General features: G+C 37.0%; 1 protein-coding gene across 1 annotated transcript; it reads right to left on the bottom strand.

The window, feature by feature from the left end:
• Positions 1-5191: 5191 nt before the first annotated feature.
• LOC140226733 (mRNA export factor GLE1-like) lies at positions 5192-23815 on the bottom strand. The gene is made up of 16 exons (XM_072307161.1): positions 23693-23815; positions 20917-21089; positions 19684-19780; positions 18184-18393; positions 17350-17417; positions 15857-16026; positions 14576-14689; positions 13829-13969; positions 12837-12955; positions 12337-12546; positions 11467-11657; positions 10786-10909; positions 10126-10230; positions 9359-9441; positions 8671-8734; positions 5192-7900 (listed from the first exon to the last, which is right to left on the bottom strand). Exons 1-16 carry the CDS (start codon positions 23780-23782, stop codon positions 7832-7834), a joined length of 2028 nt encoding a protein of 675 aa, XP_072163262.1. The 5' UTR covers positions 23783-23815; the 3' UTR covers positions 5192-7831.
• Positions 23816-24623: the final 808 nt, after the last annotated feature.

Raw genomic sequence — 24623 nt, 5'->3', positions numbered from 1 at the left:
GGAGTCTCTTTGTGTGTGTGTGTGTATGTGTGTGAGACAGAGAGAGAAAATAACATATGTTTCATTGTGGATATGATGCTGATATTGAATGAAATTCAAATAAAGAATATCATTCAATTAAGAGAAGAGTGTGCTTAAGTGTCTGTGTGTGTGTGCATGGATGTATCCAATGTTATACTTTTACAGTGAGGACATACACTGTAGAACAATACATGTATAACGGACATTTGATGAAACAACTGTACCTGAAGGCCTTGTCACAGCAGTGTTTTTTTGCAGCAGTTTAATTGATGTATTTTTGTCATACACTGTACAGTATACACCTCTTTGAAATCAGATGAAGAAAGCCCTCTTATGATATACAGTTTGTACCATATAAAAATTTTTTGGTGCTAGTACATGTTTTACAAGAGCACTACATACCAGGAACAACACTGAATTTGGCTCACCTACCTGCAGTGAAGCAAGTGTGTCATTCATATACTGAAAGCCTGGTCTTTGGCATGAAATTATATAAATATACCTGTATCTGTACACCATTTCATTAACAGCAACAATTTTCCACAGATTTCTCGCTGTATAGAAGCTAAAGAGTATTAAACACGTTACGAGAATTGATTTAAAAAAATAAGTTCCACAAAAGTGTGTACAAGCCATACATAATCAATTGAAGGAGTATCTCCATGAAATAAAAAGTGTAATCGCCTTTTCCTCATCACATTCCTTTGTGTTTGCAATCCAGTTATTGCACGATCATCAGTTCACCTGTTCTGACAAGTGCTGGCTGAAACCCACACAAATGCATGTAATGTTCAAAATAGGAGATTTCCATGTTCAAGTATCATTACAAAACACTCATTTTTAGAAACTGATTTGTAATCAATCCATTTCACTAGAATTTACCCAAATTTCATGCAAGCTTAAATTCATAAGGCAATGTAGAACAATCGTGGCATTACACAAAAATATGATTTGACAGGCATGAGTGAATTGTTCAACAATCCACTTTATTGACAAAAAGAATGTAACATAGGAGTTCCACATCACCTAGCATCCATTCCTGAAACTAAAATTGCACACAGTAAAAAGGAAGGCATGTACATCCAAGCATCTGAATCGCAAGCCTCATCACAGCTTGTAGTTTGCAGCCTGACAATGTAAACTTCTCAGACACACAAGCTACTTGTATAAGAGTCACTTTTAAACACAAGTTTTGAATTAAAATTATGTCGGCTTCATGTGGAAAGTAAAAATATCACAATCAATTTATATTCGTGATTTCCCATGCTATTCTCTTGTCTAGTGTTGCTAATTTGTACATATAGATAAGCTGTGCAGAAAATTTATACAATTTTACAAACATGAATGTGACTGTGTTACATGTACATTCAAATTTTATGGGTTAATGTATTAAACAACTTCAAATCCCTTCTTTTAATAGCAGTTATGGAAGATCTTATAAATCAAATACAGTGTACCAAGTAGGTAAAATGACATCACAATTACAATATGTACTCCTAACATACATGTACAATGTACATTCTGTCTGTCTCTCTCTCTCTCTCTCTTTCTTCTTCATACACTGTATCATTAAAATATTCACACCTGATCTAATCAGATGTCAAGTGCTCTAGACCCACTGCAACAAAATACAACCTGACAAGGAATTTACATGTAAGTACCTACAAAGCCTATTCAACTCGAGTAACACACGTGTGTATTACAGTCGACAACCGTTATAGCGAAATCATTGGGACCAGCAATTTTCTTTCATAATATTGAAATGTCATTATAACCGAACAAATAAACAATAAAAAGTATAGAACAGGTAATGTTGGGGCCTAAATTTTCAATTTGTTGCAAATTGAATTTCGTTACTACTTCGATATAACGGGAGTGCACTGAATCATAGTCTATTTCCAATAAACATGGTAGGCTATTGTGACTGCTCCAAGAAGAAGGCACGGTTTGGACTGGTCATTGTAGGTGTATTTACTGTCTGCAAAAATTCCTGATCTGCTGATCACACAATGCCAGCTAATCTGCCCAATGTTTAATCAGCTCCACATCCTTTTCATTACAAAGTTCTCAATTTGCCAGCTTTCATTTAAGTTGCAATACATCTACTTAGTGTATCTAACATTAAATTCAGTAGTACAGTATAATTCTGTCTAGTAGAATGTGTTTCACAAACTCAATAATGACAATTATTTAGCCCATCTGTTGTGACTAAACATGTATGGCTGTCTCTGTACTATGAACATGTATTTCTCTCACGTTGGCTTTACAAACAGAGCTAACATCTGACTGTATGAAGGGTCATGAGGTGCACCTGTCTCTACCTGTTTCTTCAAGTGTAGTATACATTACATGCGCAGTGGACTCCCATTATAACAAAGTCCTCAGGACCAGCAGTTTTTATTGTTATACGCTGAAATTTTGTTATAACTTAGCAAATGAACAATAAAAAACATAGAGCAAATAATGTTGCGGCCTCAATTCTAACTTTGTTGTAACTGGAATTTCATTATAACCATGTTCGTTATAACAGGATTGCACTGTATTATAACAGACAATGAATGATTGATTCAAATGTAGCAGAACAAACTGAAACGTAATACTCCCAGCATCACTTTTTGGTGAAGGTGATGGGACAAACTGTCACTTCCGAGGCGATCTGGATGTGGCTATCTTTCCGAAGCACAGCTGAGGAAAGATAGCGTACACATTCAGATCGCCGAGGAAGTGATAGTTTGTCTCATTGCCTGAAACTAAAAGTTGATTATTTGCTTTATATTCCACATCTAGGGTCCTAGAAATTCCCATTTTATTCCACATTTGAAACCGTTTTAGCTGTCTTTAGGTATCCTTAAAGCTTAGGCTACGTGTGCGCGTAGATGACAAAACAATGAATTTGCTGCTATATCCTAGGTCACATGATAGTCCACAGTGCAATGCACTTTTATTTCGCACGTACTCATCTTGCATTAGGACTGTGTGGACTGTGTGGAGATCAGCGAAATAAAAGGGACTATCAACATAGAGTGTAACGAGTTGGTACAGTACATGTATGATGCTGTTACATGTATTTTACCATTTTTTCCGTGGGAGTCTGTGAGTGTGTGTGTGTGTGTGTGTGTACAATGTATGTGTGTGAGAGAGATAGAATATAATCTGCCTAGTTTTAACATATGTTTCATTGTTGATATGATGCTGATACTGAATGAAATTCAAATAAAATATAATCTAATCTAAAAAAAAAAAAGAGTGTGCATATGTGTTTGGGTGTGTGTGTGTGTATGTATGTATGGCAATGTCCAATGTTATATTCCTACAGTGAGGACATACAATGTACAGTGCACTCCCGTTACACAAACACGGTTATAACGAAATTTCGTTATAACAAAGTAAATCTTCTGGTCCCAAAACTATCACCATTAAAGCCTTATGGTACAAAATTCGCTTATAACGAACACGGTTATAGCGAAATTTCCGTTATAACGAAATCTTTTCTGAGCGCCACAGACAAAGAAAAACGAAAGAATTGTGCTCCGTTATAACGAAATGCGAATTGCTTTCGAAAATACGTAGCGGAACAAGCATTTATAGCGTCTCTGCATGGGAGAACGCTTCACACCACTATGTGTTCGCTCCTTGTGTCACACACAGTTTCTGAGAGGAATTTGCGTTTATTATTGTAATACATGTACAGTTATCCCATCACATTTCACATAGCTTTGCAGTGTATTCAGCAAACGTAATATACGTGGTTCCTTGTTTTCGTTATATATCGTATTTGTTCGGTTATAACGAAATGTCGTTATAACGAAAGAAAACTGCCGGTCCCGAGCATTTCGTTATAACGGGAGTGCACTGTATATAATAATTTATGAAACAACTGTACATACCTGAAGTCCTTGTCATAGCAAAAGTGTATTTTGCAGCAGTTTAATGGATGTACTTTTGTTATACACTGTACAGTTTACATACACTTCTTTGAAGTTTGAAATCAGATGAAGAAAGCCCTCTTATGACAAAAATCATAAATTTCTGGTGCTACTGTATATTTTTTACAAGAGCACTTATACATACCAGGAACAACAATGAACTTGGCTCACCTACCTGCAGTGAAGCAAGTGTGTCATTTATATACTGTACGTGTACACCATTTCATTAACAGCAACAATTTTCCACAGATTTCTCGCTGTAGAAGCTAAAGAGGATTAAACACATTACAAGAATTTTAAAAAAAGTACCACAACAGTGTGTACAAGACATACATATTCAATTGAAGGAGTATCTCCATGAAATAAAAAGTGAAATCACCTTTTCCTCATTATATTCTTTTGTGTGTTGCAATTCAGTTATATGACCATCAGTTGCCTTAAGAAATTTTGACAAGTGCAGGCTGAAACCCACACATAAATGCATGTTATGTTCAAAATAGGAGATTTTCATGTTCAAATATCATTACAAAATGAAACATTCATTTTTTTATACTGTTGTAATCGGCCCATTTTAATGTAGAATTCATCCTAACTTCATGCAAGTTGAAATTAATGAGGCAATGTAGAACAATCGTTGCATTAAACAACTAGAAATGTCGCTAAGGCGACTGCTACGCCTCCGCCATAATGCATGATTTTCCTAATAGGTCTATAGTACATGTGGACAAAGTATAATTACATTTTCACAATATTGGCAAAATATTGAAATTACATGTTTGTCACAAATGTGTTGAATGTTCACCTTCCTTTACCTAGGTTTAATTAGATGAATAGGAGAGCATGTATTTGGGGATTCAAGGACTTTAACTTGACTTTGACCCATTCATAAATGTATGAATACTGTAATTTTCAAGGCATGGAGAAAAAGTGTAATTTCTGTATTGAAAAGTACACTGTTACCATTTTCTTTTGGCCTTTGACCCTAAAATTCATAGGATAATCACTGTCAGGCAGAACATGCATAAATATGTAGTAAGTTTCAAGATAACTTGAGCCACTTCTGAGATATGGAGGAAAAAGTTAGTTCAACACTTTCCCTTGATCTTTGACCTTTTGACCTTTGAGGCAAACCCCCCCCCCCCCAAAAAAAAAAAAAAAAAAAAAAAGAGAAGAAAATTTCCAGATAATCTATATAAGGTTATACATGCATACACCAAGTGTAAAAGAAAAAAAAAATTGCTGGCATGACATAAATATGAGGGAAATAGTAAAATTTTGAAGTCTTGCACTTGACCTTTGACCCCCTGACCTTTGACCCTATGAACCCTAGATTCTCTAGATAATGACTGCCAGTCAGTACATGTATATATACTATGTTCCATGAAGATACCTTGAACAATGTCCAAGGTACAGAGAAAAAAGCAAAGTTTTAATATTTTAACTTGACCTTTTGACCTTTGACCTCATGACCCGAAACTTTCACCAGAGAATCCTAATTGGGTAATACATGTATACACTAAGTTTCAAGAAAATATCTTCAGGCATTGCATAGATATGGAGGAAATAGTGAAATTTTACGTATTTGACCTTGACCTTTTGACCTTTGACCTTGACCATGTGCACCCAAAAGTTGATAGGCACAACTTCACCCCCTAATACACATACATGCCAAATTTCATCAGGATACCTTAAAAGGTTTTGATAGTTACCCTGTCCACAAAATTTATTACGGACGGACGGACGGACAACCCGAAAACATAATGCCTCCGGCATCACTTCGTGGCGGAGGCATAAAAATACGATCTGACTGGCATGAGTGAATTGTTCAACAATCCACTTTATTGACAAAAAGACAGTAAAATGAGAGTTCCACATCACCTACAACGTAGCATCCATTCCTGAAACTAACATTGCACACAGTAAAAAGTAAGACCTGGGGATGTTTCATAAAGCCATTTGTAAAGTTACGAATGACTGAAGAACAACTGGTGATCAGTTCTGACGTGCTATACTTATCAGGATTTCCCTAATTCAGCACACGAACTGATCACCAGTCTTTCTGAAGTCGTTCGTAACTTTAAGAACATCTTTATGAAACAACCCCTGTAAATCCAAGCATCTGAATGGCAAGCCTCATAACAGCTTGAAGTTTGCTGCCTGACAATGAAAACTTCTCAGACACACAAGCTATAAGAGTAATTTTGAAACACATATTTTGAATTGAAATTATGTTACCTTCATGTGGAAGGTAAAAATACAACAATCAATTTATATATTCATGTTTTCCCATGCTACTCTCGTGTAGAGTTGCTAATTTGTTCATATAGACAAACTGTGCAGACAATTAATGCAAATGTACAAACATGAATGTGACTGTGTTACATTCAAAGTTTATGGGTTAATGTATTCAAAGAACTTCAAGTCCCCACTGTAGCAGTTATGGAAGATCTTACAGTGTACCCAGTAGGCCAGTAGGTAAAATGACATACGTGTACTACAATGTAATAACAATTACATGTACTCCTAACATACATGGACAATGTACATCATCCCCTCTTTTTCTCTTTCTTCTTCATATCATAGTGTATTCACACCAGATCTGATCACACGCCAAGTACCTAGACCCACTGCAACAAAATACAACCTGACAAGGAATTTACATGTACCTACAAAGTCTGTTAAACTCCTGCAACATATTGTGTATTGGATAGAGTTGACTCCCATTAGAACGAAGTCCTTGGGACCGGCAATTTTCTTTCAGTATATCAAAATGTCATTATAACCGAACAAATAAACAATAAAAAATATGAAACAGATAATGTTGGGGCCTACATTTTTACTTTGTTGTAAATGGAAATTCGTTATACTGTGTTTGATATTCTTTCATTTAACACCTGTTGCAATACGTCTATATCTAACATTAAATTCAGTAGTACATTGTAATCACATCCAGCAGAATGTATTTTACATACTAGTACTCAATAATGATAATTAGCCCATCTCATCTGTAGTAACTAAACATGTATGGCTGTCTCGATCTGTACTATTTCTTTCAAGTTGGCTGTACAGAGCTGACAGCTTTGACTGTATTCAGGCTCATGAGATGCACCTGTCACTATGTGTTTATTAAAGTGTAATATACATTAAATGTGCAGTGGACTCCCATTATAACAAAGTCCTCAGGACCGGCAGTTTTTATTGTTATACTGTACGTTGAAATTTCATTATAACTGAAGAAATGAACAATAAATAACATAGAGCAGATAATGTTGCGGCCTCAATTTAACTATGTTGTAACTAAAATTTCGTTATAACTATGTTCATTATAACGGGATTGCACTGAATTGTAACAGACCATAAATGTAGCAGAACAAACAGAAACGTAATACTCCCAGTATCACTTTCTGGCAGACACATCAAACAGTTATGTGAGGGTAATCACTGTAAACAGAAGAGAGTACTTAAGTTCTCAAGAACAAGCCTGAGATCTAGGGGAGTGAGACTGAGTGTCATGTTTCAGCTTGACTCGGTGCCATGACTATATTATGCACGGTTATCTACATTGTATTGTGGACAGGAGTTATGTCTGTACCATGGTCATTCTTCCTGCTGTTGATAAAACTGATGAAGACTCTTTATAGAGGAGCTTAATTATGTTCAAGTTCCTTCAGTACTAATTCCTGAGCACATGATTTAACTTAACCTGTACAGAGCATTATATTTCTTGATTTACTACAGAGGATATCTGCATCTATCAAAATCACAGTGTACTTCTCACACATTTCCACAGGACATCAAAGGAAAATAAATGTCCAATACACTGTTGAAGACATGGTTCACAAAATGTGCAGTAAGTAGGCATAGCCATTTAGAGTAAATTGTGATCAACTCCTCCAGAAATCTGCTGTAAGAAAACCCTTTGGCGGAGGAACTCGCTGTGTGCGCAGACAGTCCTGTGTGTTGGAAAAGTAGAAGGAATAAGGAGGGTTAGACTTGTTAACACATGTCGTGTCTACTGTACACGCTCTAACACAAAACATTTCAGTTTGGATTAATATGACAGATATCCAACTGCAGTGCTGTGGGTGATTTGGACTCAAACAACCAAAGCTGTTTGTGACTGAAAAGGCAAAGCTCCACACTCTATGTGGTGTTCATTTGAATATCAATTCTAAAGGGCAGTCGGTACATTCAACCAGACAGAATTTGTGCAGAACATATTCTTGCAATAATAAAATAAACCATCAACTGACAGGCACTCTTCAGCTAGGTCAAATCTGAAGTAACGATATTCAGAAACAAAGTGGCATTTGAGAGAAAAGTGTTTGTTCATCTATTACAACACATCATCAGGCAGCTTACTGTCTAGGTTGATGTGTCTCGTAATGTTTACAAAACTTGACATACACAGTAAATGTGTGTATTCTGCATTCCTCCTACTTACAACATACAGTCTTGCAAACCCTTTCATGTGAAAATAGCCCTTATTAGAAATTCTTTTTCAAAAGAAAATCTGAGAAAAGAGACATTTTCTCTCATTCCTAAAATTAATCTGGAGATTTAGACGATATTGGACACTGCTAGTCTGATCTCAAATCTTTACATCACATGGAAAAGCACCATCACTCTAAAAACAACAACAACAACAACAACAAATATATATATATATTCTTATCTTGTTTGGCATTTTTAAAGAAAATTTTTGGAGACAAAATCAACACACCTCTAGAAATCCTTGTAGTCTTGTTACAGGACCACCGGAACCTTGTGGTGTGACAGCTTGGATTCTGAGAAAGAAAAAACAAGACATATAGATGTACAAACAGTCATGATAATCTAAGGCAATCACAAAAGAGTGCACAAAAACGCACTTATGCCTTGATGGTTTTTTTTATCTTTTTTATTCTACACATTCAATTCAGAAGATAGAAAAGAACAAAAATCATTTGACTGTTATTCTACAATCACAAGGTATATTTAAATTTTGATGAGCTGTACACTTCTAAAAATAAAAGAGTCAATTCAAGTTGAGACTGAATTGCCAAACTTGTCAACACCACTGTACAAAATATATGTTTGAAGATTTTAATTATTACTGTTTGTTTTCTGCCAGTTTTTCCTTGCACTATCTGCCGAGAAAAGACAACTACATGTACATCAGCCCTGGTGAAAATATTGACCAAAAAACAAAACAAAAACAAAACAAAAAGTGTGACATTTCAATTGAAAATCATACTTGGTGCTATTCCTATCTATTGAGCTCCAAGTGCTATATCTAGTGTGTATTCTTTTATTCATTTTTTTTTATAACAAGCAACCATGTGTTACTTACACAGTAGGTACCAAGAGCTGAAGATATTGTATTCTCTGGTTTGTTTAAGAAAATGACCAAATGATTCTGTGTATAATACCTTGGAAAGTAATGTCTGTACAGGGTCTGTAGAAGTTTGAAGAACTGTTTCCCATAGGTATCTGCCATTGCATGGCTACATACCTACAAGAAAGAGAATCAAAGGGAAACAATGCAGAAAAAATTATAATTGTTCTTTAACTTTTCACACGACTCTATAACACTGCACAAACACCCATATTGTGCTTATCTATACTTTATATAATTGAGACAGAATAATAAATGTTAATTTGCCAATTTATCCTTAATTTCACCAAATAAACAAGATGCCAGTAAAATATCTGTGGCTGACAGATGAGATATTCTCCACGATACAGATGACCTCAACTAATTAATACACCCACCCACACACACACACACACACACATAAAAAGCTAGCAATTCAATTTCTTGGCTCTCGCAAAATCCACGAAATTAAAATGCATGTACACATTTATGGTTTTACAGTCATCTGTGGTTAGCAAGTACCATTACATGTCAAATGTTTTCAGCAACAAAAAGCATATAACATACTATCCCCTGTTTGCAAAATTTCTTATGTTCTAAGTCTTTGATCAAAATATATTTCACAGTTCTGTTTCTTCCTCATAATCAAGTCATTAAGAACAAATTTGTAGTTTAGCAGTAAAACTTTGGGCCAAGTGAAAAACAACTGTACTGGGGGATACATGTGAGATTACCACTATTGGCTCTCTGTGTTGTTTTCACAAACACTGGGGCAGTACTTGACTATTGGAGAAGGGTAAAAACATGGATGCCATGGCTAACCTCCAGGAAATCAAAGAGTGTTGTGGCTGTGATATCAGGCTGAGGGTCAAGGTTCATGACCCTTGAGAGAAACATCCAACCTCTGTCCAGCCCGTGAGGGTGTGCCTGTACAACGAGACAAACGATCCATTTTAGAACCCTTGTACAGCAAGATACATTAATGTCACACTTTTGCTTTTTCTACATTTGACTATACAATGTAAAATCACTTCATCTGTAGGTCTGCATGATCTTAAAATCCACTTGAAACTTTGGTTTTATCATTAACAACCACTCACACTGCAGTTGCAGTGTGCAACACATCCACTTTCACACAAAAAGGTACATTAACATTGTCTGTATACTGACCTTAATTCTTATATTTTTAGCACTTGTTACACCATTATCACTCTATCATATTATAAGAACCTTTAAATATTTCAACTTGTATATCATTCTACTTCGGCAATGAGAATAGCACTGTTATACGATACAATGTGTATCTACCAGACTACAATACAAAATGTATAAATTGAAAGCAACATGCTAGCATCTGTTGGCTTCAGACAAGATGAATAATATGACAGAAATCCCAATACCTTTTCTGTTAACTTAGTGTTTAATGACAGTGCACACATTTCCTGTCATTTGTATGCCATAGGCCCTACTGTTCAAATTTACCTTTCCTCGAACAGGGGGTGAGACAATCACAGCAGCAAACAGTCTTGTGTAGCCAGACATTCGCTTCAGATATTTATCTTGCTTCTCAATTTGACCATCGCTGTCATATGTATAGCCAAGACATCTGGGCATTTCAGACAAGGAGAAATAAGTGTGTTGTAGTTGTAGTAATATACACAAGAATCAAGGTAGCTTTGGAAAAAACACACACACAGAGGCATAAAATTATACATACAATAAGATAGTGGCCATAAAACATAATGCCTTTACTACCTTCGAGGTCCCCAATATCTTTACTAAGCAAAATTTATTTCTAACCTGCATTTTGCCATCATATGAATGCTGACTTTGTTAAAGAGGAGAATGTCACATTTTGTCAAAAAGGATACACATCTGCAACCAAGGTGTAGTGATTCTTGGTGCTAAAAAATAAAGGTGACTTGACAGATGGTTATTGCCTCTGCCACTATCTACAATCACATAAATGCAACACGTCTGGATTTTCAGCACTTTAATAAAGAGATGCATGAATGCATACACATTTTTGTTCAGATGTTGACTTCTAGGATTCTTGTATTCCTTTCCAAGAATCATCAAACTATTAGCATGCAAATACAAAGCTGTACCCATAGCAGGCTGTCTGATGATTGATTGGACCATAAGATGAGATGTCAAACTTACTTGTAGTAATCTTCCAAACTCTGCTCTTCCTTCTTGGGGATGTGGTATGGAAGAAGGAAAGGACATCGCTGGTAGAAGTGATAGAGGACTAGATCTCCAAAGTCTGGGATCTCCTGCCACAAGGCCAGAATGATGGCAGCGAAGGGAAAGGCAAACTCATGGTTGGATGAGATCTGTTCATCACCTTGTTTCTAGACATGGGAGAGATGAAAGAGTGTATGCAATTGACAGGCAAGGAAGAATTGAAAACAACAGTGACAGTTGTTGTTTTTCACAAAGCTATCATTATAATACATTCTCTTGAAAGAGGGATTTTCCTATATAGACAGTTAAAAACATTTCCTGTCACAGCACACTCACAGAGAGCTCAACATCTATTTGAAGATGTTCTGTATTGTATGCTGTAAGTGATGCTACAAGGCTAAGCCTGCAAACCATCTGCTATTCCACTGAAATTTACGGGAGAACGAATTTAAAGGGGATGGCTAGTAACTGATCAGTGGGAATCAGTGGGAATGCTAGGGGATGATTGTTCCAATCCTTGTGGGATTCATTTAAGAGTACACTATATATCTATTGTTGTGTGAAAATTATTTGCTTCAGAACGGTCTCATATTCAAGTAATGTGCAGTTCAATGTTTCCAGGTTAGCATGCCTGTACAGTGACGGGGCTTTAAACTGCACATTACTGGAATATGAGACCGTTCTGAAGCAAATAATTTTCACACAACAATAGATATATAATGTACTCTTAAATGAATCCCACAAGGATTGGAACAATCATCCCCCAGTATTCCCACTGATCAGTTACTAGCCATTCCCTTTAACATGTCAAGCAACAATGGGTACAGAGACTCTGGGGTGTCATACCACAAGTTTTTTAGCAGCAAGATCCTTGCAGTATGTGATACCAGCAGGCTTAGTGGCCAAGACTCGCCGTGTGCCCATCTCAACCTCTCTCCCTGACAGCAGGGCCCGTAGTTTGCCCAACTTGTCCAAGAGATGACTGGCTGACTGGACAGACACTGCATTGATTGGTGTGTTCACTGCCTTCTGAAGGTCAAAGCGATACTTCTTCAACTACAAGAGTGAAAAGCAGACAAAGAAAAGATGTTTACAGAACAAATTGTGCAAAAGCTGAAAAGCTGTGTTCAATCACTGACCATAATTAATAACAGAGACAGCATCGAAAAGTGACTCAATGAGATAATGTAGTCAAATACATTGGTTATGTAACAATCAGTATCAAATTCTGGAAGCATATACTGTGCTATACTTGTGAATATCAAAAGCCTAATGATTCCAGCCATTAACACACGTACATACATGCATTGAAGACTTACAAATGACTGTCACCATTTTCTACTTACATCTTTGTCTGTGGTACTGGTGAGACCCTTGAAGACTTCCTCCAGTGCTTTATGCCTTTCATCCAGACTGGTGTACTCTGTTAGTGCCTCAGGACTAACACTTGATGCCAGAGAAACACCTAAGCAAATAATGTGACACTCTTTTAGTCACTATAGAATCTGCAAAGTGATTTGATTTACAGGTATGAATGACACTTACAATCAAAACTTAAGACTTCCACATATGATTAGATAAACAATAAGCCATAGACATCCATCCAATAAAATGCAATAAATTGTTTGCTAGAACCAGAGAATGTTATTGGTTAGACATTAAATGAATGCCATTTATCATGTCTCTCCACTCTCTGATGATGTTCAAAGCAGGTTCCTGGTCTGTGTTTCAATAATGACAACAAACGATTGTATAGTATTTCCACTGGTATTCACTATTGTTATGACATGTATAAATTTGCTTGCCCTTCAGCAGACTATTACAGAATACTGTATGCACAAATTGTCTTTTTCTTTTAATTACATTTTAAAATTATAATTTGCCCATTCGTCCCACTCCCCTATAGTTGATTTTGGTACGTCTGGGTCCCTTTCTTTTGGATATTCTTTCCCCTGTCCCTATTCATTGCAAATCTGTTGTTGTTGGTTTTTTTTTTTTATGTGATTCGCAATCTATGATATAATGACGTACAGCTTCAACATTTTAAATTTGTTCAAGGGATCAGCCTCAAAAGGCCAATGGCCTACTGCTGATTTCCACCACTATTACTCAAACTGTTACGTCAATCTTCACACACTTTTTTAATTATGACTATGTACATACCTGAAATAATTTTGGTTAGTACATATTTTGATTGATTGTCTCTCTGTATGTTTTTTAACTGACTTTGTGGAAATAAACTTGAATTGCATTGAAAACCAAGGATTGCAGGGGAAAACCAAAGTAAATGTTTAGCTGCCAAGGAAGACAAACTTTGCTGAATGCAATGTATACTTACCCCTGGCTCCATTACTTGTGGTTGCCTGGTTAGATGCCTGACTCTCTTCTTCTTTCTTGGCCTTTTCCTTCTCAGCCTGCTCTTTCTCCTTCTCCTTCTCTTTACGAGCGACTTCCTCTTGGAAATTTTTCTCTGCTTCAGCTGATAGGTAAGGGAGATATTACTGTTATCACACACATTGTATATCTCTCTTATCTTTCTAACAAACTATCTATTCATCTGTCTATCCATCTTTTATCTATTCATCTTCTATATATCTATCCATCTTTTCATCTTTCTATTTTGTTATCTATTTTTATTCATCCATCCATCTTCTATCAATGTATCTATCAGCTAGACAATCATTTAGAGTAACCTTTAAACCACTTTTATGAAGATCATAATACAATGTCTTTTTGAAAGACATGGATTCAAACTGATGATCTGAGGAAAATGATCACATTTGTTCCTCTTTCTCCCTTCTTCTTTTTTTCCATTCATATCCATTACTGTGATATTTAAATCTTTTCTGTGTGTCCTACAGTGTATTAACACTGTATCTGTGACATCTGGGTCCTATTTCATATAAGATGTTAGGACAGCAACTCTTGCTGGAAAATGATAACAATTTCTTGAAGAAATAGCCAATCAGGAAACAGGATCCTTGTTAATTCAAACTGACTCTTGCCACTCCAGCAAGATTTGCTATCACAGTCAGTTTTTGTGAAATTAGATTATGATGTACATTATGAGACACTAAGTACTAACCAACAGCCTTGATGGCCTCTTCTTGTTTCTGTCTCAAACTTTCCAACACTCCCTGCATGGTCTTTCCCAAGTCTCTACTCATCTCAGACTGCCCAGCTTCCTCCACAAGGCTCCCTACAGGAAAATCAAATACAGAAACCTCAATACAGTCAATGAGCTAGGATCAGATCAATAGGCTGTGTGTCATTATTGACCTGCAGTATCACTTTGGTGAAGCATAGCATTTTCAGTCAGGTTGCAAGGTTTATACAAGTCATGCGATTTTCAATGCACTTGCACTTCCTGTAATCATGTGACTGTTCTTTTATTTTTGAAACGGTATGAAAGATATAATTCATTAGAACCATGAAATACTGTATACGCCGAACATTTCGTGAGGTTTTTATTTTCGCAAATTTCGCAAGTCAGGTGCTATTTGTGAAATTAAAAACATGCGAAAATATTGACTCTGAACCCAATGTGGATGTGACGTACGCGTGTACATTTCTCCATTCAGTACAGTACTCCACGATCGCGAATTTAACCACTCGCGAAATCGTCAGGAATTCCCAATTCGACAAGATTTAGACTCACGAAATATATGGTGTATACAGTATACAGCAATTTTGTAGATTTGTTTCCACTAATGCCTGACCGGACTGACCGGCTCTTCTTTAGACTCGTATTTAGAAACACATGTAATGACATGGTTGCTATTAATGTAGGTTCCGTTATTCCTTATCCTCAATTTATTACTCCTTAGATGGATAAGATTTCAGTACTGCCGTCAGGCACTCTCAGCTATTTATGGAAAATCTTGCATTCATATCATTTATTGTCAAAGGGTACAAATGGGAAATTTGGTACAGCTGGGTGCATCCGATGCAGAGTACAAAGTCATGCTGTTAAATCTGTCATTTGGAACTTTTCTACTAATCCTGTGAAAGCTATTTATCAAAATGTTTTGATCAACCATGTGACTTGCTGTGTAACACTGGTGGCCATAGACCAGCACTTCTCAAAATCGCATGTCATGATTCTAATGACTGTCTTCTCTTGATTTTCAGCATACAACAAGCCAAGATATTACAATGACTGAGGAAGTAAGATTAGCAATCTTTAGCAATGTCTTTGTAACCCCTCAAATCATATTTACTTCTGTCTTAGTGTTAGTGGTGTATTTTAAACATGGCTTGCTTCAATAACAAGTGAAAAAAAAACAAATAAAAAAAAAAACATATACCCAAAATAAAAGCCAACCACAAATTAATCTGTTCATGAAAGGATGTTAGTCTTACTCACCAGCCTTGGCACTCAGTGTCTGGATACTCTTGCCAATGTTAGTAGACTCTTTTGACAGGTGCTCTTTGTGTGGGCAAGAAATTAATAACTGCATAATTCTCCGAGCTGTTTCATCCACCTGATTCTTGACAGCGGTCAGGCTGCGTAGAAAGTCTTGCCTCTCCTTCTCCCTAGAAATTAAGGTTTAATAGATACAATTTATTCCTCAATTCCCTTTTTTTTTTGGGGGGGGGGGGGTCAAAATTAAATCAAGAATGTTGACAAAAACATACTAGTTGCTGTATTTTTCTGCATGTAAACTGCACTCCCAATATGGTCAGTGGAGAAAAAGAGATATACATACAAATTCAGTGCTCAAGCACATACAATTCTCTTCATCATTATATTCCAACTTGCATACACAGAAGAAATGCTTATGCATTATAAGTAACAGGAATAAATACAAGTACTTGGTATTACCTGACAAACCCCTCAAATATCCACTGGTTTTGGAGACTTTTTATTGATGACAGTACTAACAAAGTCTGCAGTGGGCAGCATATCATTACTGGGCTCATTCTAGCATGTGTGCTTCATTGAACTACAGTTCACCCATATTATTCTGTGGTGTGATCATTTTCAATTGCTAGTATGAACAAGCAGCACACTGTATTGTTGTGCAATCACAATCTTGCCTTCTCAGATATAAAATAAAAGATTACAAGAACAGACCCACACACTAAATTACCTAAGATATCATGTTCCTGCTTGTCAAATATCCTAAATGTGGGTCCAGCCTACAAAAGGATGATATAACCTCGCAGAACTAGCTGGTGAATTATACAGTCCCATCCACATGTATTTTGTGTTAGTTTAACACTAGTTAATAAAGTCATTGGAGAGATTTGGTATCCCACACAGTGGTCAAGAGCTTCCTAGAAAGTGAAATGTGACCTGCCACTCTAAGCCCTCTTAAATTCAGAAATATCAATTGATATAGCACCTACATGTAACAAGCCCCAGTTCACAATTTGTTCAATTCCTGTAAACAGAACACACATTAGCATAATCTGCTTTATAAGAAGACTGTTTTTATTTCGTCTTCTTTTGTGAGCACAAGTTTGCTATTTCATCTATTTGCTATTTCATCTATATAACCCCATCCCCTATTTTGAGGTTGCCATCTGCAAAATATGTATTACTTTTCATAATGAAATGTATACATACTGAAATGTAAATGAATGACTTGAGAATGTATCCACAGAACATATTTTTAGTAAAGCAGAAGATGTGTTACTGCAAAAAGAGCAATGAAAGAGTTGTCAGGGTTTAAGGTGAATCTTTTCATAATACAAGATATACCAAGCAAACATTGCATACTATTTGATCCAGGAATGAGTATTTGTTTTCAATTGACAAAGGTTACAGAACTCTGTTTAACTATTCCTCATCACTGGCCATGGTTCACATACTATGTTGAATTAATGATGCCTTTTGATGTCAGCTTTACTTACCGTTTTTTCCTAACCATCTCATCAGCCTCTCTCTGAAGCACTGCAGCTTTCATTTTGGCATCTAGTCTCTGTCAGAATAAGAAATACAGCAGACGGCATTTTTATGTGGTATCCCAGGAGGTACTAGGGTAGTAACTAACACAAAGAATTGTAACTCCCTGAAATACAAAGGTCCTACTCAATCTTGGTAACATTCTCTATACACTTTTTGAAGCTATGAAGCTTTCCATGCCTTGTCAAAAATGACTTCCCATGTTTGTTTGTTCATACGTTTTTTTTCAAACAACCAAAAAACTTCAATTGCATGACTATGTAGAGAATTGTGTACATCTATGCTACCATATTACTGGGATTATATGCCATCAGGAAGCACATCACCACATCACATTCCAACTCTACCACATACAGACAATATTTTCAACTGATTATTGTCAGTTCATAAAAGTGTTTATTTAGTGATACAATACCATTAGAAGCCTATCATTACTTGCTCAAACATATAGGAATAAGAAACTTTCTCAAAAAAAAAAAAAGCTACGTAAAATATATTTGCAGCTTTGGAGTAGCAATGAATCACCAATGAAAAATGTATTCAAAATGGATTTCAAATGTTTTCACTCTTGCTGAGCTGCTGGATTGCAATATCCTTTAAATGAACTTTAAAGATACCGGGAGGAGGGGGGCAGTGTGAATGAACCAATTTCATTCTCCATCACAAAACCACAGCTAGATGTATAGATCTATGACAATAAGATGCCAAAAACACACTGTCACAAAGGGCAGGGTTATACTGTAGAATGTAGTCTTCAAAGCAGTCCCTAAAACCAATCCCACCTTGAGGTGTAGTCTGTGTCTCTCCTGCTGGTGTTGTAACCTCTTCTCTCTCTTCTCATCCATCTCTCGTTGAGTCTGTCTCATCATCTGGACCAGAGCTTGCTGCTTTAGCTCCCTCTGTTGGGCAAGGAGGGTCACATTCTGCTCAGCTTGTTCCTGAACCTGCCGGGAGTGCTCCTGTAGCTGCCACTGTCTCTCTCTAACACGCTCCTTGAAAATGAAACAAAGCAGTCTGCTGCTATCATATAACGCTATAATTATAACACACTTCAGAGAATATATGTTGTTACTGAATATTAATTCATGTTCATAATATCACAGATTATTTCATTCACTGTGTGGCAATAAACTCATTTTGCAGCTATGTCAGCCTATTATCGTATGTGATTCTGTCTTGTGTTTTATATAACCTGTCATCATTTTCTTTGAAGATGTAAACTTGGATGCCTTGGGAGAGAGAGAGAGGGAAAAAAATGTAATGATATCTTGAGTGGGAATAATTCTATGCTTCCCAAATTTGAACAAATTCGCACATTTTACATGGACAAACTCTAAAGACAGATACATTCTCAAATCATCATTGAATGTGGGATATACATGGATAATGGGGAATGGACCCTCTCTACTTGTGTCAAGGATATCACAATTTAAAAAAAAAACAAAAGTCATTGATATTAGAATTAATGAAAGCCTATCTTTACACATGACAGAAAGCAACACTAAACCAAAGAGAACAAGTACACTGTACATCTATTCCTCCGTAATTCTCAGACAGAGATGTGTGCTAAGATGTCTCCCCTTTTCAAAAGCATGCAAACATGGTAAACACAAGAATTGATTCATAATATGCATCATTTTAAGTGTTTAAAACTTTTTACAGAAATTATTCATCATAAAGAAATATAAAATTTTTAACATGTTACATGTGCCTCATGAACAAAACACAGGGACTTACAGTACAATGTACAGTGTGTCGAGGGTTTTCATACCTCATTGCAAAGCTTTGGGTCTGGACAAAACATTGGCAAAATGATGAAGGATTCAGAAAAAAAAAATAGCAAGAACTGATCTCAGAATTTACTACTATCTAGCAAACTACAACACATCATTCATACGTCATCATGTCTGTCACTTTACACACTGGTCTTCCAAGATACACATTATGATTATAATTCATTACAAAGAACACTTGTTCAGTATACATCTAAATCATTAAATTTACAGAGGAAATTCACATGAGAAAGCTTGGAATGTTGCCTAGTGATTGCGTTGATAAATCTAACTGTCTGTATAATATATCATGGGCGATTTACCCTAAAACAATAAATTTACAAAGTGTAAGATGGTTGAAATAAAAAGAATATCAAAAATATTCAATTCATACTCAGAAGACAAGTTAATAGGAGGACTAGGAAAGGATCTACTTAATGCATTACCTTTAGAAGTTTATGTATGGGACTTTACTGGACTGACATGAGGTAAGTATTGGGTAAATCTTACCTTGACAAGGTCTTCCCACTCCTGTTCACACTGAAGCAGAGCTCTGTCCACATAGCTGCTTTGGTTTGATTGATGGTGACCAGCACTTTCTAATGTTCTAATTGGAACAGAACCATCATCACACTGTGTGTCATCATACAGACGTACATGGTTTACAACCATTGTGTGTTGTACTTATTTCATTGTACATGGTCACGTAGATATCAAACTGGAATTAAATGGGTAGTTATTATGTTTCTTAGAATAAGCTGCATCTCTGACAAATTTCTAAAATCATGAAGGCTCAGCAAGATATCAGTGTGCAATTGATGTACAGTAACTGACTTATCCCAATAGCATTCAAAGGATAATGGTATAAAGTCCATTTTTTTAAGACATAACAAAAATTGTAAAAATGGAAATCTTATCAGTGTTCCTCTTCAAAGATTACACTCAAAACAACACAAGAATTCTAGAACACATCTGGAAATTCAATCAAGAACATTTAAGAATAATATTTCATACTTTTTATCAACTTTTTATGAAATGGGGGCCCAGGGCCCCATTTCACAAAAAAGTAACGAAAAGAATCCAGCTTCCTGATTGGCTGCTGCTATGGGAAGTTGCCATTCGAGCAAGAGTTGCCATCCTAACATCTTTTATGAAACGGGGCCCTGAAAACAGCTTGAGCCTTAAAGGGGAAGGCTAGTAACTGATCAGTGGGAATCAGTGGAAATGCTGGGAGATGATTGTTCCAATCCTTATGGGATTCATTCAAGAGTTCATTGTATATCTATTGTTGTGTGAAAATAATTTGCTTCAGAATGGTCTCATATTCAAGTAATGTGCAGTTTAATGCTTCCAGGTTAGCGTCCCTGGTCAGTGACGGAGCATTAATCTGCACATTACTTGAATATGAGACCGTTCTGAAGCAAATCATTTTCACACAACAATAGATATACAATGAACTCTTGAATGAATCCCATAAGGATTGGAACAATCATCTCCAGCATTTCCACTGATTCCCACTGATCAGTTACTAGCCTTCCCCTTTAATCTAACACATGCCACTCTCTTACTGCCCTCTGAGTCTAAGATGGCATTTGCTCAAAATTGAGAGTGATTGCATAAAGGAGGCTACTAACACAAAGGCCAAAATACACATCAAATGCCTGGCATCCTAAAAATGGGTATAAATTCTGACATTGACAAAGAGAAATGTGGCTTGGACAGGGAGGAGCGTGAGAGACTTACCCTTTGGCATAGGAGTGATCTGATGTAGCTGAGGAGTTTCTTTCTGTCCGCTCTGTGTCTGCTTGGTTTGTCTCTTCATCTACATCTTGCTGTGAGAAATTCAGCCTATTGAAAGTTGCTGCCAACAAGTCCAAAGAAATTTGTGGTGGTGAAGAACAGTACTCTATCACTTCCTGTGAATAAAAATGTAAAGGAGGTTGTTGCTTGTAACATCACCTGCATTATTATAAACTTGTTTCTTAACATAGAGCACTCAGCACATGATTGAAGCATCAATCACATATCTCTCTGTCTGAATGATAATTGATGAAACTCTAATCAAATTACTCTCACAGTGTACATGCATTCTTCTTCAACTAGGAATCCATTCTGCTTTCAGTGAGTTAATATCTATTATTAGCCATGCATCATAATGTGCATGGTTACTGTCATCTGATGCATGCTGTCATGCAGCATACATCAGATCCTATACTTGCACTGAATGTAATACAATGCACCTTGTACCTCTCCTGTGTGACTGCGGTGTACAATACACATACCAAAGAGGTTTACTAGAATCTTCAAGTTTGAAGGATGCAAACTCATCAAAACTGGCAGAATATGAAGAAAGCATGTAAAAGAACTACATGTACATAAATGTAGTCTGTAGAACCCACTTTACTTCTCATAAAGAGCAGGATGAAATTTCATTGAAGTGGTCAAACACACACACACACACACACTCACACACACACACTGACACACATCCCACACACACAAAAGTAGGAGTTATTTGTAAGAATCTTCTCAAGGACTGAAGTAGATCGGCCTGCATTCTGTAAAATCCACACTGTACTGACCATACTCACTGTCCATAGCATACAGTGCAATGTAGTCAGACGTCAATAAAGCCAACATGTAGCAACAAGAATGCCAAGATCATATTCATACATTATCACAGATTTATTTCTGTTGCACTCACTTTTAACATATAATTAGTATCATGATTATCACATTACTATGTGTATACATGCATCAGCCGGCCCACCCTGTGGGTGGCCAAATTACTGTTGTCCGTCACAAATCACTGTACGAGCTGAAATTTTCGTGGTGGTTTTATTTTCGCGAATTTCGCGAATCGCCTTTGAAGCGCGAAAATAACAACACGCGAAAATAAAAACTTGTGAATAAGTAAGTTCAGTTAGACCCTTGCAACCGCGAAATTAACAATATGCGAAAATGCCCTCCAAGTAGTAATTCGCGAAAATATCTGTACGCGAAAATTTCAGCTCGTACAGTTAGAGGTTTACAACTAGACTGTACAGACACTACATGAGATAGCTGTTAAAGGTTTACTTGTTCTCTTTGTTATCAAGGATCAGGTTTTACATGCGATACATGCGAAATATGTTCATTTAAGTTGTATGAAGAAACTCTTTCAGCCAGAGAACAGTGAATCTTGAATAGCCTTTGTGCTGACACTGTCGAGGCAACATCAGCTAAATGCCTTCAAGTCCAAGTCTCTATGGAAAAGCTGACAATGATCACCGAGGGTAAAACCCGCAGCATTCGGTCATTTAAGCTTTTCTGCAATATTTTTCAAACTAAAATAACATCATATCTACAGCAATGTATGTGAAATACAAGTATATCAAATTTCTTCAATCTCAATTTTCATTTTGTTAAACATCTCACAGAATTTCACAAAATCCCCAAATATGTCACCTTGAAAATTCCCCAGAATACTGTCACCGCGACCAGTATTCGGTCACACGATATGCGCGTCCAAAGTCAATGCGTGTTCAAGGCAGCTGAAAAATGCGCTGGGCACCCGTCACTACCTTGTTGGCGCAAAATTGCATTGGCGACATTGCGGCGCCCGTTGGTGACCAAATACTGGGGATCAGCACTTTCATTCAACCCTTGTACATTGAGACACAGTATCGGCACGTACGGAAATGTTGTTTTTCTTTTGCGCTGTTGAGGATATCATCATACTCCAAGCTTGCAATAAGCATGATAAGTCAAAAAACCAGCAAGAGAACAGCATATTTCTCGATTTTTAGCGGCTTTTTCAGCGGCTTGTACGCTTAAAACTGGGTTTATTTAATTCGCACGCGCTTTTGGAAAGTCGCACCGATTCTGCACTTTTGATGGTGAAATTTGGGATTTTGAATGGATTTTTGGAGGAGGCTAAGCTAAGGGAGTTTCCTGTTGTGAATTATGAGTGTGCAAGTATGTGAATTGATGTGATTTGCGTGAGTTGTGACAGTAGAACTTAAATTACCGGTACTAGCTGGTGCAGTGAAAAGTGAACGAATACCGGTAGGTGATCGAATACTACTGGTACTCTTACCCAGACTCAATTTGACTGGCATTATGCTGGGGCCGTGTGTGCCGCCGCCGTGCAGGCAACTTGAACAGAAACAGAATCAGTTGCAGATCTATTAATTTATTTACAACCATGCATCTGATCTGCATAAACCATCTAACGTTAGGCCTAAATAGATTTATTTCTTTCAACACTGCACTCTTAGATCTCATCCAGATTCCAAAAATTTACCATTCCGTGGACACAGCACATTGACTCCCGACCGATCATATTCATAGGTAAATTTAGGAAATGCTATAGACTATAGGAGTAGGCTAAATATATATAGATCTAACGTTAGGCTACTTATCGTTCGTTTTTATAAACTTACAGACGGTCGATGTAGTCACACCGAACTCTAGCTATGGGACTGAAGCAAACAACTTTAAGTTAGCACAGAGGATTATCTTATGATTGGCCCCTCACCTCAATGCGACCATCCTCCAGCCAGTGTTTGTCATAAATGAGGCCTCCTTTCTTCGTCAATCGAAGAGCATCTAAGGTTGGAGAACTCATGGTTGAAAACTAAAGGATAAACTTAAAATATTGGCGTTTGTCAGTGCTCGAACTCTGCGCTGGCGCTGGTGGGTGGCGTGCGCGACGTGCGTTTAATTTTATCCTTTCTTTGATAATGACGTAGAGGGCTCTCTAACTTTTTACTTCGATGTCAAAGGCCCTAGCCTGTCTTATAAAACTTGTGATAGAAATCAATCAATCACAAATCTCTTGAAAGCTGCAATCAATCGCAACTTGTGATTGATTGATTGCAGTTATACATCTTAATTTCAATCATAACTTTTTTTTAATGTGGATTTGCATTCAATTGTAAAGTTGCGATTGATTTGAATCAATCAAAGTCTTTATAAGACGGGGCTGATCAAGACAGTAGTGACCTTGGGCCTAATTTTGATTCTGGGTTGGATTAAGGGAAGAAGAACAGAACACAAAGAAGTGACCAAACATGGCCGACGGAACGGGGGGGGGGGGGGCTAAGCCTTGCCCCCCCCCCCCCCTCCCCACTTCTTGTGCACCATACATTATACATTGGAATACATAAGGTGTCATCTATCACATTCGGCTCCCCCGCCCCCACTTATTTTTTTAACCCGGAAGTACGTATGAAAGTGACACACACACACACACACACACACACACCCACACACACACACACACACAAATAGATAGAGATTTTGAAGTACGCGGTGTAAGTTTTTCCGCTGAAGACTTTTTTTTTTTTTTTTTTGCTTGTCAGCTGAAGAAACCCGGAAGTGGGAGGAGAACCATGAGCTCAAGACCTTTTTTGTTGTTGTTGTTGACTCATGAAACCCGGAAGTGCCCCCCCCCCCCCCACACACAC

This window comes from Diadema setosum, chromosome 4 (assembly GCF_964275005.1).
Source record: "Diadema setosum chromosome 4, eeDiaSeto1, whole genome shotgun sequence".
In the NCBI taxonomy this organism is placed as follows: Eukaryota; Metazoa; Echinodermata; class Echinoidea; order Diadematoida; family Diadematidae; genus Diadema; species Diadema setosum.
This window is presented reverse-complemented; position numbering and strand designations above follow the sequence as displayed.

Excerpts from the sequence above, each read along its gene's own strand:
- LOC140226733 (XM_072307161.1), bottom strand. The coding sequence starts at position 23,782 with ATGAGTTCTCCAACCTTAGATGCTCTTCGATTGACGAAGAAAGGAGGC. Across the intron at positions 14,690-15,856 it reads GACACTGAGTGCCAAGGCTG|GGAGCCTTGTGGAGGAAGCT; the intron begins GTGAGTAAGACT and ends ATTTTCCTGTAG. Across the intron at positions 10,910-11,466 it reads AGTTTGGAAGATTACTACAA|ATGTCTTGGCTATACATATG; the intron begins GTAAGTTTGACA and ends TGAAATGCCCAG.